The sequence below is a fragment of the Canis lupus genome, chromosome 21 (genome assembly GCF_003254725.2).
Source record: "Canis lupus dingo isolate Sandy chromosome 21, ASM325472v2, whole genome shotgun sequence".
Classification (NCBI taxonomy): Eukaryota; Metazoa; Chordata; class Mammalia; order Carnivora; family Canidae; genus Canis; species Canis lupus.
This window is the reverse complement of record NC_064263.1, coordinates 23667304-23684383: the sequence shown is the minus strand read 5'-3', so window position 1 is coordinate 23684383 and position 17080 is coordinate 23667304. Positions and strand designations below refer to the sequence as shown.

At 43.1% G+C, this 17080-nt stretch overlaps 1 protein-coding gene across 4 annotated transcripts in view; it reads left to right on the top strand.

The window, feature by feature from the left end:
- The window catches only part of NEU3 (neuraminidase 3), a 35945-nt gene that overhangs the window by 13324 nt on the left and 5541 nt on the right, over window positions 1-17080 (top strand). For 3 of the 4 annotated variants that reach the window (XM_025459001.3, XM_035703808.2, XM_025459000.3), the window contains 2 exons: window positions 2166-2377; window positions 9615-15269. In XM_025459001.3, the coding sequence (XP_025314786.1) occupies window positions 2166-2377; window positions 9615-10694 (1292 nt within the window). In that variant the 3' untranslated portion in view covers window positions 10695-15269. Of the gene's footprint in view, window positions 1-2165; window positions 2378-9614; window positions 15270-17080 lie in introns of those variants that run through there. The other variant, XM_049098863.1, reaches the window with a different exon arrangement.

Here is a 17080-nt window from a genome sequence, read left to right as displayed (position 1 = left end):
AACAGGTGACCAAATAAATCATTCATATGCCATTGGATAATCAAGTTTGTCTTGATTGACACTAGGCAGCTGTAGCCAAAAGCAGTGCAGTTTTTTCTTTCAGTTTATTACCCACAGAATACCTGGAAAATTGATCTAAAATGCATACTTGGGGACGCCTGGGTGGCTTAGTGATTGAGGTCTGCCTTCTGCTCAGGATGAGATCCTGGGGTCCTGGGATCAAGTCTGGCATCGGGCTCCCCACAGAGAGCTTGCTTCTACCTCTGCCTGTCTCTGCATCTCTCTGTGTCTCTCATGAACAAATAAAATCTTTAAAAAAAATAAAATGCATACTTCATCATGCCATTCCTCTGCCAAAAATTCTTGAATGGCCCCTTCTCTGTGGGATAAACACCTTAATAAGGTATCAAAGCCTCCCAGGACCTGGACTCTCCCAATCCCTTCAGTCCCACCCTTGCATTCCACTGTACTCATAATGCACAAACGATAGCTCCCACAGCTCACTGCTTCCTGTCGTTTATAGGCTTTTCACATCCACTCCCTCTGCCCTTTTTACACCTCAACTGGCTGACCCACTGTTCATCCTTTAAGATCCAGCTCACCCATTCATTCAGTCATTCAACAGCTATTCATCAAGTGCTTGTCAATTACCAGACATGGTTCTGGATGTAAAGAGGTGGTGGTGAATAGAACAGACCTATCTCTGCCCTTTGTGGAGCTTTTGCTCCGTAATATGTATCAAACAAGTATAATCTGGATGATAAGTGGCATGGAGAAGAGCAGAGAGAGGGGATAGTGAGGAGCAGGGGAATTGTCAGGGAAGTCCTCTATTAGATAACATTTGAACAAAGCTGAAGTAGTTGAGGGAGTGAGCTCTTGGTTATTTAAAAGGAGAATGTATTTGAAAGGCACAGAGTGTAAGATAAGAGACAGGAGCTCACTTGGCTGCCCTGATCTGGACAGATGCCCTTTTTCTGTTTTCCTGAACACTCTCATGTTTACCTCTAATGTGGCACTCACTGCGTGACATTGTAATTGTCTGTGTATGTCTGTTTCCCTCACTTGGATGTGGGTTTCTTGAAGTCAGGGACTTCTGATTCCTTTCTGTCACCTCAGCGCCTACCTTATATCCTGACTTGGAGTGGGCACCCAGAAATATTTATTAAATAAATGAAGAAGGCTTTCTGGGCCTTGTTTTATAGCCTGACAATTTTTATAAGTGATTTATGAGAAGGTTTGAATGACGGATGGTGAGAGAAGAAAAAAAAATAGAATTCTAAGCCTGGTTCTGTCTGGCTTAATTCCCTTTTTGGGCCTCTGAGAAGTAGAATACTTGATTTTCTTTGAGAAGCATCCCTGGAGACTTCCATTTTCAGCATTATGGCTGGCTAGCTAACCCCTTACATGGTGGATAAAATATAGCAAAGTCCTTTATAGCTAAAATGGCAAGAAAGTAAGAAATTCCCAGGGGCCTAGAAACCAAGAGTAAACTGAAAACCAGCGTGGTTAGCCCTCACCTCAGCCACCCCAGGTTTTTGCTGATCTCACTTACCTAGAAGTTTGGGCTTTAATAGGCCTGCTGTTGGCAGTAAATGCAACTATGGCCCAGATGAGTTAGATTGTCATTGGAACTGAGATCCCTGTATGAAGCTGGGCCCTTGAAAATCCACACCTTTGGATGAGGTGGACTAAGCAAAGACACAGAGAGATGACAAAGAAGACTGCCTCTTATCCAAGGCTCTAGTAGAGGGAAAAAGTTTCCCCAGATAATTCTTAACCACAGGCATTTCCTCAAACGGATTTGGACTTATGTATCTGTTACCCTAATGGCCTAAATACTCCAAAGAAATTGACATTAGAAACCATCCAGGCTGGTAATACCCCTGGATGCTTGGCAGAAACATGTGCAGAATCTAGAGAGATATACTTAACACAGGCTGTGTAGGAATCCCATAGTCTAAAGGATAGATTTGTTCAATGAGAATGCGTATTGCTTGCCTTATGCTTTTGTGATCATGATGTTACTTTTGTATAAGAAAATAAACATTTGAGTAAATCTTTGCCTCCCTGTGTGTGATCTCAGAAATGGGATGATAGAGCAGAACTTGTACGCAGGTCAGCATTTGGGTATGGACACGCATTTAGCTGCCTCCCTGTCCTTGCAGAGGTCATGGAAGAAGTGACATCGTGCTCCTTCAACAGCCCTCTGTTCCAGCAGGAAGACAAGAGAGGGATCACCTACCGGATCCCAGCCCTGCTCTACATCCCCCCCACCCACACCTTCCTGGCCTTTGCAGAGAAGCGCTCCACGAGCAGGGATGAGGATGCTCTCCACCTGGTGCTGAGGCGAGGGTTGAGGACTGGGCACTCGGTACAGGTGACTCCTCATCCCAAATCTGTCTCTGAGCCTCAGTCTTTTCTCCACATTGCTTAGAGTACTTCAGCATCCGTGCCTTTTCCTGTCAGTGCTGGAAAATCCCTGTGTGGGAGGAAGAAAAAAAAAAAAAACAGTAAAAGCAATGGCTTTCTCAGAGTACTTACTGTGTGCCAGGCACACATGGGCTCCTCAACAGCCACCCTGTGACATAGGAATGGTTGTCAGTCACATTTTATGGATGAGGAAACTGAGGCTCAGAGACGTTGCCACTTGTTCAAGGTCACATAGCTATACTAAAACTACAGAAGCAGGCTTTAAACTCCGTCTCTGATTCCAGAGGCCTCCATGGTTCATTCATATTCAACTAACATGTGGTGTGCTTTTGATTCCCATTCTCTTTTGTTCTTATAAGTCACCCAGGAAGTAAGCATTATTAGTTCAGTTTTCTGGTGAGGGATCCTGGTCCTTCGGGGGGTACGTCTTGTTCAAGACCACAACTAGCAGACAGTGGGGGTGAGGATAACAACAGTCCTCCTTTTCCTGCGTATTTTATGTGAGGTGCACAGTATTCCTGTTGTACAGGAGGAAACGTGATTAAAGTGGCTTGACTCAGATACATGCCTACCAAGCCACAGAACTGGGGTTGGATCCCTCACCCCTAAGTAGCACATCTTCACTGCATTTTTAGAGGAGATTGAGTGCTTCCTTTGGGACTGTGAGTGTAGGGTTATTTCAGATCCCATTTGTCTTTTCTTCTGTAGAGCTGGCTGAAATGAGGATCAAATGGGATAATGGATTTGAGAGTCTTTTATAAACAAACAAAGATACAAACATAGATTTCTTTATAATAGACACTCTAATCCCCCTAATGCACCCTGGTTTTCTACCCACGGAAATATCACCATTAAAACTTTACGTCACCAGGAATGCCTTTGTTTGCTATTACAGTGCAAATGCTTTTCTGCCATAGGTGGACCTTGCCAGCACCCCCTGCCTCTGCTCTGGATGACCTGCTCACATTTTCTTGTGGGGAAGATTTTTACTTTGGGGAATTTCCAGTCCCTGCTCTTTCACTCTGTCTTGCCATGAGCCTTCATGGCTTCCCAGGACCAAACCTCTGCTTGTATCACTGGCCTCCAAAGAGGCCCAGCCCTGCAGCCCAGCTTGGAGTTACAGCTTTTTTGTTTCCTCCAGGACTACGCATTGCCTGTGGTCTTGTTGTCTTGCTTTCTACCGCAGACCGTTGGGCTGTGAAACACTTCTTACCAGACCATGCCTGACATAACCTCACTGCCCAGCTGTCACAAGCATTCACAGATGCATCCATTTTAACTCAATCTCCCTTCTCTATATTTTATCACTTTTCATTTTCTGACTTACCCAACTGTAGAATCTTGAAGTTAGAATAATCATCAGCCTAACTTCTTTCCCAGGACAGAGAACTTCTGTATTCTCTTGGTAGCTAGTAATAGCTTAGGGGTTAAGAACATGTCTTTGGAGTCAGGCAAAACCTATCATTTATTGGTGGTGTGACCTTGAATGTCTGACTCTTCTGTTTCATCATCTGTAAAATATAAATAATAGCAGTTACATATTAGGAACTCAACATTAGTCATCCTCCATAAAGGGTCTGCTTACACAACTCTTCAAGTGAGAAACTTAGTCCTGTGGCAGCTGTTAACTTTTGTTTTTGGAGTGAAACAACCTATACTTCTCCATAATTAATTACCCATTGGTCTTGTTACGGTTTCTGGGACAACTAATCCATACATAATATAAAGTCCCTTTTCCAAAGAATGCTCTTTGATGTACCTAAAGAAAGCAGTGTTCATCCCCTCCAATTCCTCCAATCTGGGGGATCACCAGCTTTAGTTCTTTCAGTGGCTCATGAGGCCATAGTCTTAATTTCGTTTCTGGTCCCTTGAAAGCTGTGATTACTGTCTTTGGGATTTTTTAAAATATTTTTTATTTATTTATTAGAAACAGAGAGAGAGAGAGAAAGGCAGAGGGAGAAGCAGGTTCCAGGCAGGGAGCCCGACGTGGGACTCGATCCCGGGTCTCCAGGGTCATGCCCTGGGCAGAAGTCAGCGCTAAACCGCTGAACCACTGGGGCTGCCCTTGTCTTTGGGATTTGATCTGGGATGTCAGTGTCCTTTTTCAAAGAATGGTACTCTGAATATAGGGCCCCTAAGGATAGATGGACCAGTTCAGCAATGAGGTAGCTATCTCATTTTATATTCTTGTCATGCAGTCTAATGTAGCATCTGCTTTTTTGCCAGCTGCGTAACACAAGTTGACTAACACTAAGTAGATTGTCAGCTACCAACCTCTAAAACCTAAAAAAACCTAAAAAACCTAAAAAAATTTTTTTTTTAGCGGGGGCACCTGGGTGGTTCAGTGGTTGAGCATCTGCCTTTGGCTCCAGTCGTGATCCCAGAGTCCTGGGATCAAGTCCCACATTGGGTTTCTCACAGGGAGCCTGCTTCTCCCCCTGCCTATGTCTCTGCCTCTCTGTATCTCTCATTAATAAATAAATAAAATCTTAAAAAAAATAAATAGGGATGCCTGGGTGGCTCAGCAGTTGGGTGTCTGCCTTTGGTCCAGGGCATGATCCTGGAGTCCTGGGATTGAGTCCCACATCTCTCCTGTGTCTCTGGCTCTCTCTGCGTCAATCATGAATAAATAAAATCTTTAAAAAGTAATTAATTAAAATTTAAAAATAGAAGTAAATAAAATTTAAAAATTTTAAATTATAGTAGAATATACCTAAAATTTTGCATCTTAACCATTTTAAGTGTACATTGTAGTATTGTTAACTAGAGACACGTTGTGCACCAGATCTCTAGAACTTTTTCATCATATATGACTGCTATGTTATACCCTTTGGACAAGTCTTATTTCCCTCTTCCCCATCCCCTAGCCACCACCTTTCTTCTTCTTCCTTCTTCCTTCTTCCTTCTTCCTTCTTCCTTCTTCCTTCTTCCTTCTTCCTTCTTCCTTCTTCCTTCTTCCTTCTTCTTCTTCTTCTTCTTCTTCTTCTTCTTCTTCTTCTTCTTCTTCTTCTTCCCCTCCTTCTTCCCCTCCTTCTTCCCCTCCTTCTTCCCCTCCTTCTTCCCCTCTTCTTCTTCTTCTTTATTTATATATTTATTTATTCATGAGAGACACAAGCAGAGGGAGAAGCAGGCTCCATGCAGGGAGCCTGATGTGGGACTCAGTCCTGGGACTCCAGGATCACACCCTGAGCCAAAGGAAGATGCTTAACTGCTGAGCCACCCAGGCGTCCCTCTTCTTTGTTTTTATGAGTTTTTAGTTACTTTAGATTCCTCATGTAAATGGAATCATCCAGTATTTGCCTTTTTGTGATTGGCTTTTTTCACTTAGTATAATGCCCCTCAAAGTTCATTTATGTGGTAGTGCATGACAGGATTTCCTTCTTTAAGGCTGAATAATATTCCATTGTATGTGTATACCACATTTGATTTATCCATCCACCTGTTGATGGACACTTGGGTTCTCCTACCTTTTAGCTATTGCAAGTAATGCTGCTGTGAACATTTGCTGTGCAAATATCTCTTCAGGACTTTGCTTGTCATTCTTTTGGGCATATATCTAGAAGTAGAATTATTCGGTCATGTGGTAATTCTGTTTTTAATTTTTTGAGGACTCTCCATACTGTTTGCCACAATGATGACACCATTTTATATTCCCACCAAGGGTGTACAGGATTCCAATTTCTCTATATCCTTGCCAACACTTATAATTTATTTTTGATAGTAGTCATTCCAGTGCATGTGAGGTGCTGTCTTGTGGTTTTGATTTACATTTCCCTAATTATTAGTGATGTTGAGTAACGTTTCATTATGCTTGTTGGCCATCATGTTTGCTGTTCTTTAATCATGTTCTCCATCCAGATTTTTAAGCCCAAGACTTCTATTTCTGTCAAGCCCCAGCTTGTTTATGTCCCATTGCTCCAGCTGGTTGAGATCATTTAGATTCTAATGCTTTCATGTTTTAGTTACTGTTTCTTCCAGCTTCATGTTAACTTTGTATTAGACTTATCTGGCCCAAATAATTTTCTCCTCTTAACCAAATAATTTTCTCCTCTTAGCCAGTAAGAGTGGTGAGCTTCTGACTTCACAGTGACTAGACTGGCCAATAACTTCATTGAATTTGACAATGTTTAAAGTGTTTACTGTGCATAAGGTACTCTGGTACAGAATGGGCTGCCCCAGAGATACTGACTTCCCTGTCCCTTGGCCAGTTCCAGGAGACTGAATGGCCTTGATCCAGAAGGCTTAGAGAAAGCTCTTCTATAAGATGGGAGTTAATTCTAGGTCCTTATGACTCTGAGATTCTCTGATGTGAGCTTTGCTTAATAACATGTTTTGCCCATTTATGCAGGGATTAAATGTTTTATTTCACATAGTTAATACATTCATGTGGCATACATCATATAAAACACTATAAAAAATATATATATCCCATCCTTAGTGCCCTACTTCCTATAGGTTGTCACCATTGTTTCCTATGTACTCTTATAGTGCTGCTTCTTACAGAAACAAAGAAATACAAGTATATATTCTTAATACACACCCTTTAAAAATTTTTAACATGAAGTGATAACACATATATAGAAAACAAATGTCCAGTGCACAAAACATGAATGTCTACCTGTGAACTGAAAATGCCAACACTTGTAGACTCATCACTTAGCTCAAGAAATAAAATATTACCAGCACCTCAGAAACTTCTCTTATCCCCCTTCTCTTTCTCAGAGGGAATTGCTATCCTGATTTACAGCTCTAGTTTAGTGTTTTTTTTTTTTTTTAATTAGACTCTATACCCAGCATGGGACTTGAACTCATGACCCTGAGATCAATAGTTACATGCTTTACTGACAGAGCCAGCCAGGAGCCCCTAGTTTTGCTTGTTTTTCATCTTTATTCTTTATGTTTGGCTTCTTTTGTTCAATATTTTTGAGGTTTATCCAAGCTATTGTGTATGGGCTGCTCTGAATATTATTGTACGTGTTTTTGCTACTGTGTGCGTGCATTTTTGTTGAGTTTATATCTAGAAATGGCATTACTGAATCAGAGGGTAGGTTTATATTCCACTTCAGTAGATAATGCCAGCCAGTTTTCTAGAGTGGTGGTCATGAGAGCTGGTCTACTTCAGTTTCACCCTTACTCTGTGCATTTAGCTCTTTGAAGTTCTACCGTAAAGCATGGGAGTTTACCAGGGCCCCAAATTTTTGCCTTCCTGCTCCTATAAGGCTGTCAAACAAATTGTTCATCTTTTCAGCTTTTCAGTTCCCTTTGAGAATTAGCAGAGATATCCTGAGAGGAAAAGGGACTTGAAATACCAGGCTAGCTTCTCTGAATGAACTTCTCTCAGTTCTTGGTTTATAATTTTTCATTCTCTTACTTTCTCTCTGGTGCTTTTAACCAGATGGTTTTGTTTTGATATTTTATCTGTCATCCCTAGTCTCAGTGGAAAGGTTGGTTCAAACTAGTTTGCTGCTATTAGATTTTTCTTCTTATTTCTTATACAAAGGGTAGCATACTGCATACATTGGTCTGTAATTTGCTCTGTTCATTTGAGATCTATCTCAGTGTGCAGAGGTCTTCCTTTTTTCTTTTTTCGTCTCTTGCATTGTATGTTCATTTAACCAGTTCCCTACTGATGAATATTTGGGTTCACAATATTTTGCTGTTCTGAATAGTGCCACAGTGAGTAATCTTGCATATATTTAATTTGATGAGCAGGGATCCCTGGGTGGCGCAGTGGTTTGGCGCCTGCCTTTGGCCCAGGGCGTGATCCTGGAGACCCGGGATCGAATCCCACATTGGGCTCCCGGTGCATGGAGCCTGCTTCTCCCTCTGCCTGTGTCTCTGCCTCTCCCTCTCTCTGTGTGACTATCATAAATAAATTTAAAAAAAAAAAAAAAAATAATTTGATGAGCAGATATATTTTAGGATAAATTCTCAGAATTGGGCATGCTGAGAAAGGATAAATGCATCTGGAATTTTGACATGCCCTACATAAATGTTGAACCATTATGCACTACATTGCATATAAGAGAGTTCCTGTTTCTTCACATTTTTGTCAACAGAGTAGCGTCAAAGATTATGATGTTGCCAGTTTGTTAGATGAAAAGTGTGACCTCAATTTTAATTTGCTTTTCTCTTTTATATGTGAGATTAAACATATTTTTATTGTTTTTTCCTCTTTCTGTGAGTTACTTAATCTTGCTCTTTGCCCATTCCAGTTGGGCTTCTGAAAATTTTCTTACCAATTTCTAATATAGTTTTAAAAATATATTAAGGAGGTTAGGCCTTTCTTTGTGCTATTTCTGATTACGCATTATCTCATTTTAGCCTTATACCACAAACTCCTGTGTGAGCATGTGTTACTATATTTTCTGTTTAACTGCTGAAGAAATTGAGGTTAAGTAAGTTTAAGTAACTTGCCCAAGTTCACACAAGAAGTGATGAAGGCTGCTTTGAACCAGGTGTCTCTGACTTCATGCTTGACTTTTTAATGACAGAGTTATGAATAGCGTCCCCAGGATAGTAGAGAAAGGAAAAAAAATCTTTGCTTAAAATTTCTCTTTATTTGCCTAAATTCCATATTTGTCTGCCTTGCTTTGCTTTTCTTCATCTTCTTTTCTTTTTCTTTTTTCCCCTCTTCCTTCCTTTTTTCTTTCTTTGAAAATATATTTCTTTAGCTCCTATCATGTGATAGGAGATAGGTAGGCACCAGAGAAAGAAAATTTGAATAATTTTATTTCTGTCCTCAAAAGACTCAATCTAGGAAGGGAGCCAGTCACATAAAAATTATAATCATCATATAATAAATGCTAAAATTCTTCTGTGTGTACAAGGAGGAAGCCACCAACTGCTTTTGGGGGGAGAAGGGAGGGGAGGAAGTTTCATAGAAAGTTTTACAAAGGAGGTGACTTTTTTGAGTGTGGAGGGTGAATTGGGCATCTATACAATGTGAGGCAGAGTGTTCTAGGCAGAGAGGACAGCATGTACAATATCTAGCATTGCCTCTTCCCAGCAGTATAAATCATCCTATAATATTTGAGAATTAGTGAATATTAGTGAATACTTGATTTCATAGATTTTAATACCATTTATTTCTTAACACTAAAAAATACTAATGTTCTTTCAATGAGCCTCATGTCTTCCTGTTAGTCTCTCACTCCTGTTCTCTCTCCCTTCCCCTTGTCTAGTGGGAACCCCTGAAGCCATTGATGGAAGCCATGTTACCTGGGCATCGGACCATGAACCCCTGTCCTGTGTGGGAGCAGAAGAGTGGCTGTGTATACCTATTCTTCATCTGTGTGCGCGGCCATGTCACCGAGCGTCAACAGGTCATGTCAGGCAGGAATGCAGCGCGCCTCTGCTTCATCTGCAGTCAAGATGCTGGCTGTTCATGGAGCGAGGTGAGGGACCTGACTGAAGAGGTTATTGGTGCAGAGGTGAAGCGTTGGGCCACATTTGCTGTGGGCCCAGGTCATGGCATCCAGCTGCAGTCAGGGAGGCTGATCATCCCTGCATATGCCTACTACATCCCTTATTGGTTCTTTTGCTTCCGGCTACCATGTAAAGCCAAGCCTCATTCCCTGATGATCTACAGTGATGACCTAGGGGCCACCTGGCACCATGGCAGGCTCATTAAGCCCACGGCAACAGTGGAGTGCGAAGTGGCAGAGGTGACTGGGAGGGCTGGCGACCCTGTGCTGTATTGCAGTGCCCGGACACCAAACAGGTGCCGGGCAGAGGCTTTCAGCATTAACAATGGTGAATGCTTTCAGAGACCAGCCCTGAGCAATCAGCTGTGTGAGCCCCCGCATGGCTGCCAAGGCAGTGTGGTGAGTTTCCGGCCCTTGGAGATCCTTCATGGGTACCAGGACCTGAATGGTAAAGATTCTCCTACCATTCAGCAGAGCCCTCTGCTGGACAGCTCACTGTGGCCAGAGCAGGAAGGTGGAATTCTGTCCAAATCTTGGCTCTTGTACTCACACCCAACCAGTAAGAAGCGGAGGGTCAACTTAGGCATCTATCTCAACCAGACCCCCTTGGATGCTGCCTGCTGGTCCCGCCCCTGGATCTTGCACTGTGGACCCTGTGGCTACTCTGATTTGGCTGCTTTGGAAAAGGAGGGCTTGTTTGGATGTTTGTTTGAGTGTGGGACCAAGCGAGAGTGTGAGCAGATTGCCTTCCGCCTGTTTACAGACCGAGAGATCCTGAGCCACATGCATGAGGATAGCACCGGCCCTGGTAAGAACTCTGAGCCAACTGAAAGCTAAAAATTGGCTTAGGACCCAATTTTCCATAGAAAGGAAACCACAGAAGGCAACCACAGCCAGGATAATGGAGGCCAGGTTAATAGAGTTTATTAAAGTCTACAGAGAATCCAAAAACTTAATATTCTGCTCCCCACCTTTCTTCACTTCTCCAAAGAGCAAAATGAAAATTTTGCCGTAGCTACCGCAGTGGAAAGAACTATGAGTTGGGAAACGATGATGTAGTCCTTGGTTGTCCACTGGCTTGCTTTGGAACCTTGGACGTGTCACCTGAACTCTCTGGGCCTCAGGTCTCCATCTGTAAAATGAGAGGATTGGTTCTGTGATTTTTCTTCTTCCCATTCCTAGGAACAGCAGAGTGACTGCATAGTCCATGATCAGTGAGTCCTGGCTGTATAGGTCTCTGATAGGACTCTGATCTCGAAATGGAAGTCAGAGGATTCATCTTTTCCAATGACTCACCACTCATCCAGGTGTGAGGCTACAAGCAGGTGTTCTGGCACAAAGGAAGATCTGGTTTATTAAGAACAAACACACCCTCACCCTTCTAATCATGCTTAGAACTCTACAGGCTCTCTATCCTAGAGGAATTGGGCAGAACAGTAGAATCATGAGGTCACCTACCTTCTCCAGCTTTGCAGCTCTGCTCAATCGTCCCTTCCTCAGCCAGAATGCTTATTTCCTAGGAATAAAATGAGAAACTCAAAGCCAGTGGCCCCCAAGGATGATACTTACTGTTTCTGATGGCATCACTCCTATGAAAGATGAACCTGAAGTACGTGTACTAGGATGGTGCCTGATGAGAAAAGGACACGGATCAGGACTTTAAAGCATTAGACAAAACTTCCCATGTTCTCTGCCCTCAAGGAGCTCACAGTTTATGGGGCTAGAAGTGTGAGAAAATTCAAGCAAATCAGGGCAGCTGGTTTGTAGATGTTGGGCTTTAAGTTGGGGTGATGGTAGCTCCTAATGTCATTGTCTTAGTTGTATCTTCATTGTGCTTGGAGTCAGCAGCCCCAGGGCTTGGCCAGGTCGCTGGGTTTCCCCCAGGTCTGTTTTTTTGTTTTTTTTTTTTTTTTCCCTCAGAATATTGCTCTGGGCTAGTCACTCCTTTTTACACATGAAGAAGGTCTTCACCATTAGGAAGGTCTCTGGACTCCAGACCTCTGAATCAGGCCTATTTTTTGTACCTACTGCAATCACTGTTTGTGAAGTCGAGATGCCTCTTTGATAGATTTGGGGCTGAAATTTGCCAGTGCTGAATGTCTCAGATGATACCAGATTGGTTCCTCTTATTTTAGATTCAGTTCTCCATAGCCTGTTATTATAACAGAAATTCTATCAAAGATACGGTTTTTCTCCCTATTTTAGGAGAAGAATACCTCCAACTTGTATCAAATAACTAAATTTGGTGCCAAGTAATGGCCTGGAAAGCAAGTCTTGGTTGTAGAACAGAGCCCAGGAGGCAGGGGTTGCAGTTGTACCTGTCATATGGGGGAGAGTCTACCAGGATGAAGGTAGAGATTAACTTCACCTACTTCTGCATATGGCTTTAAGCCCATGGCTTAGAGTGACTTTTTAAAATTCCCTCAGCCTCTCACCCATTTGTCAAAGTTATCCTCCTAGTACACAGTTATGATCACTTATTCACTCATTTGTACATTTATCTAAATATTTTCGAGAGCTGTGCATAATGTAAGGTGCTTTCTATTGCCATTCCCTGGTTGAAAATCATTTGTGGCTCCTCAATAGCCTACTGAAGGGTTTTTACATTTAGTCTGGCATGTAGAGCCTTCCGTTTTTGGCTGAGATAATGAATACAAATCTCCACACAAATCTCTAAACAAATCTCTCTTTGTATGAAGCCCACTCAGAGAAGATCTCTGTCAAGTTGGCAGTGGAGGGGGTGACAGAATTGGTGGTACAAGGAGGAACAGGGGAAGGGCAACCCATTCCTGACTAGTGGAAGCTTCTTGTTCTGCAAAGCTTTCCTGAGCACCATACCCCAAATAGATAGGAACCGTGGGGATGGCTTCCTTCTCTAACAGGGTCTAAAGGATGAAGAGAATGAAAAGCAAGAAAAGAGGGTTGGGGACAAAGGGAATCCAGAATGAGGATTAGGAAGAGGAACAGAGTTGGCAATGGCAGCTATGAAGAAAGAACAGCAAGGAAGGAGTCCCGGCATGTTTAGGAGGAGAGAGAACATGGCCCAGATATGAGACCTAGGCTGGAGAGGTGGTGTGGGTGGTGGCTGCTGTGAAGAAGAAATGACAACAGGCTGGAGCTGTTTGCCAAAATGTGGGGGAAGGGACAGAGGCCCACACAGGCTGGCAGTTTAGGCTATTGATAGGTTCCTACCCAGCCCTGTAACTTTAAGCTGGTTTAACTCGTTCATGTTCCAGGTGACCAACAGAAACTGCTGTAGGCACTCTGACTCTCTTTGTGCCAAGTACCTTAGGCTTTCCAGGCCCTTGGGAACTTCTTGCGACACTGGCATCCTAACAGTCCATTTCAGGCCCTCTCACGTTGGTAGAATGAAAAAGATGGGGCAGGTAATGGCAGCTGTGAAGAAAAGAGGAAGGTAGACTGGAGGCCTCTAATCTAGAGGCATGAAGAGGACTATAGAGGCTGTGGTCCCTTTGCCCCCAGAGGCTCCCACCCTATCTTTGGACACTTAGAATGGATCCATCCAGCACACATGGCTCATCACTGGGAGAGCAAGAAAGCATAGGTAGGGGCCTCCTGCTGCTGGTCTGTGTCCAAATCCACCTCCTACCCCTTCAACTTGCTGGTCCTGCTCATGCTCCCAAACCCCTGATGCCTTCACTCCTAGGCTCCTACTATTTTTATTTCAGGCCCTTGTTATTTGGTGGTTTATTTGGATCTGTTTCTCCTGGTCACCGATCTCCCCTCATATCCTTGGGATATCATGCAACTGTAGCCATAGATAAGAGACATTGCACCTTGTTTCTTGGGTAGCCCAAGGCACCCACAGAGGTCAACATAAGGCTGCCTCCCCTGCCTCCTCTACAGGGCAGTAGGTTTCAATACTTCTACGTCAGCCAGATTAGGCTGCTCTGTCTTCTTCAGTAGGCTGTGCGTTTTCCCCACTGCATTATTCAATATATGTCATGTCATCCTTTCCTTGCTCCTGCATAGTGCATAGTTGGAGCCTCCCTCCCTCTGGTCATTACTACAGGGTGCAATATATCATTATTGTCTGTCTTGTGCCCTCTAGGCATCTGCTGGGTTGTGAATTCCTTGAGGGCCAAGTCTGTATGAATCCTCTATCCTTTTTACCTTGAATTACAGTGATTTCTTTATAAAAATGCTTTTTCTATTGGATTCTGAACTCCCTAAGGATAAGGACTGTGCCTGATTCCTTTCTGTGTCCTCTGCACCCAGCACAGGGCCTGGAGCAGAACAGACAGCAGTAAAACTAGGCTGAATGAATAAAGGAATCAAAAATCCTGGCCTTCTGGAGCTAAGTGAGAAGGCCGGGGCAAGCTACCCCATAGGGAGGAGCATATTGCATCCCTCTGTGGATTGGATGGTGCTCTAAACCCACTGAACACTCACCCTAAATGAGTCTTCTTTTTGCTGGCCTGCATCCGGGTCAGTCACAGTGCTTCCCGGAAAAAGAGCTTTTCTCTGGCTTTAGCTGCCTGCCTGGATGTGTCAGAATCACAGCCCAAGCCCAAAGCCAAGCCTTGATTTGGGTTCTCATTTCAGTGCTCTTTCCCCTCTGTCCCTAATTGGAGTTTCTGTAACTGCTCCTTGTCCAAGACTCCAGGAGAGATGCTGTGCTTCCAGTGTGTAGCGAGCATGTCTTGGTTCTGTGATACCAAGTGCCAGAAGTGCCCTCTGTACTATAGAAACTACCAGGACTCTTGGAAACAAGAGAGATGAATAAAGAGTTTAATTCTTATGACTGCTATTTGTTTTGTTGAGGTCAAACTGTGAGGTGATTATCATCCTAATACTTATATCTAGTTTGTACCCAACTACTTTTGAAAAATAGATTTGAGGCCTTTTCTTGCTTTTCATCAGAACTTTTACTTCCAGAAAGCTTTATTGATAATAATCCTTTGTACTTTTATACATTGACATTGGAACATAGTTGCTTTTTGAGGGAAGCAGGGCAGAGATTACCATGACTGGTTAGATTGCATATTACACATGAGCTATAAAGTAATTAAGTGAGGGAACTGGGATACACAGAATCTTCCCATCTGGTACCATCCAGTCTACCTACCCTGGGGCTTGTCACTGCACATCTTCTTTTTACACAACACCCTGAGGTTATTCCCAAATTGTAGCTAGTGAGGCCACAAATACTTACCTCAGTGATACGGGGTGATAGCCTTCACTCATGACTTTTACTTGACTTTGTACTCTGCTTTCTTAAAACAAATTGTTAAAAAGTTTTACATGGGCATCTCTTTTGTCATAAAACTAAGGGTCATACATAAAATGACATAAATGAAAGCATAAATGTACAGAACTAATAATTTACCTCCTAAAAATAGTTTTATAATAATTATTGATATGATCATTTTTTAAAAATCCAGTGACCTATTTTTTTGTGTGTTTGTTAGATTGCTTGATGTCTGGGAACCTTTGGGCTTGAGAGGAATATGCACTACTCCATAAACTTCAGTGCTCAATTTCTTTTTTTTTTTTTTTTTGATTAATGATTTATTTGAGAGAGAGAGAGTGCATGTGCACACAAGAGAGCACAAGCAGGGGGAGCGGCAGGGGGAGAGGGAGAAGCAGGCTCCCCACTGAGTAGGGAGCCAACGTGGGGCTCTGATCCCAGGACCCTGGGATCATGGTCTGAGCTGAAGGCAAATAGACTGCTCAACTGACTGAACCACTCAGGCACCCCTGGTGCTCAATTTCTTAAACTCCTATTCATTAAAACATTGAAAACCTCTTGAATGGGACGCCTGGGTGGCTCAGCAGTTGAGCACTTCCCCTCTGCCCAGGGCGTGATCCTGGAGTCCTGGGATCAAGTCCCACATTGGGCTCCCTGCATGGAGACTGCTTCTCTCTCTGCCTATGTCCCTGCCTCTCTCTCTGTGTCTCTCATGAATAAAATCTTAAAAACAAAACAAAACAAAACAAAACCTCTTGAATATTTAAACAATGACAAATTTGATTAAACTGCCTTCAACAGAAATACCAGTTACAGACTTAGCATAGCTGATCCTTTTGAACATTTCAAATACCATAAATGGTAGATAAAACATAAATAAGTCCAATGATTATAAAAGGTATCCTTAAACCAAAATGGAGTACAAAAGAGCTGATGCCATAGACTTAACTTTGTTAGTTATGGGACCTTATAAGCCCCCCTTTATTTTTATTAATCTCTTTAGTTTGAGTTGGGTATTTTTTGCAAGCAAAAAAAAATTAATACCCATCCTCAGAGGAAATTTGATTACTTGGTACCACAACCTATTAGTCACTACCTGAAGCAGAACTATATTAATTTTTTTTTTAAGATTTTATTTATTTATTCATGAGAGAGAGGCAGAGACACAGGCAGAGGGAGAAGCAGGCTCCATGCAGGAAGCCCGATGTGGGACTTGATCCTGGGTCTCCAGGATCAGGCCCTGGGCTGAAGGCAGCGCTAAACCGCTGAGCCACCCAGGCTGCCCAGAACTATATTAACTTTCAATGCAGTCTACTAAAGTGAACAGCATTACCTAAAGGGCACATTACCAGGAGAGTCCTTGGGATAGAATGGAGGAAGGGCTGGACTAGAATGGGTGGAGAGTCCAGGGTCTATGTCCTCGAGCTTGCCACTGACCCAATGGGCTACTTTGTGCCAGCCACTGGCCCTCTCTGGGGAACCCATTTACTCAGTTACAGCAGGAAGCATAATCCTTGCCCTACCAAGGCCACTCACCAGGAGCTCTGTAGATACGAGGAGCTAGTGAATCTGCGAGAGGGTGTCATGTAAATAGTGAATAAATTATCGTTTGCCCTTTGATATCCATATTGCCATCAGTGTTGGCAACATCTGACAGTCAAAAGCTGAAAATGAAGGTGATGGATGAAGAGGAGGAGATGAAGGCCGCCCACTGAGGAGAGCACTTCAAGGCTAGACAGCAATCTTGCCTCACCTCTGTCCTGTCTTTAGCACACTGTAGGCTTCATGGTTTTACCCAACCTTCTGGTTTTGCCCCAGACCTTTTGCTCCCTTTCTATGAGGAATGACCCAGCCTGGGTATAGAAGCGGGAAAACTCAGCCCCAAGTAGGAAGGGACTTGGTCTGAGTCATCTGTGTTTTCAGTACCCACCATAAGGCCGGGCATGGCACATGCAAGAAAGGATGCAAGAGGAATTGCATTGATAAGTGCCTACTGTGAGTTGAGCTATAC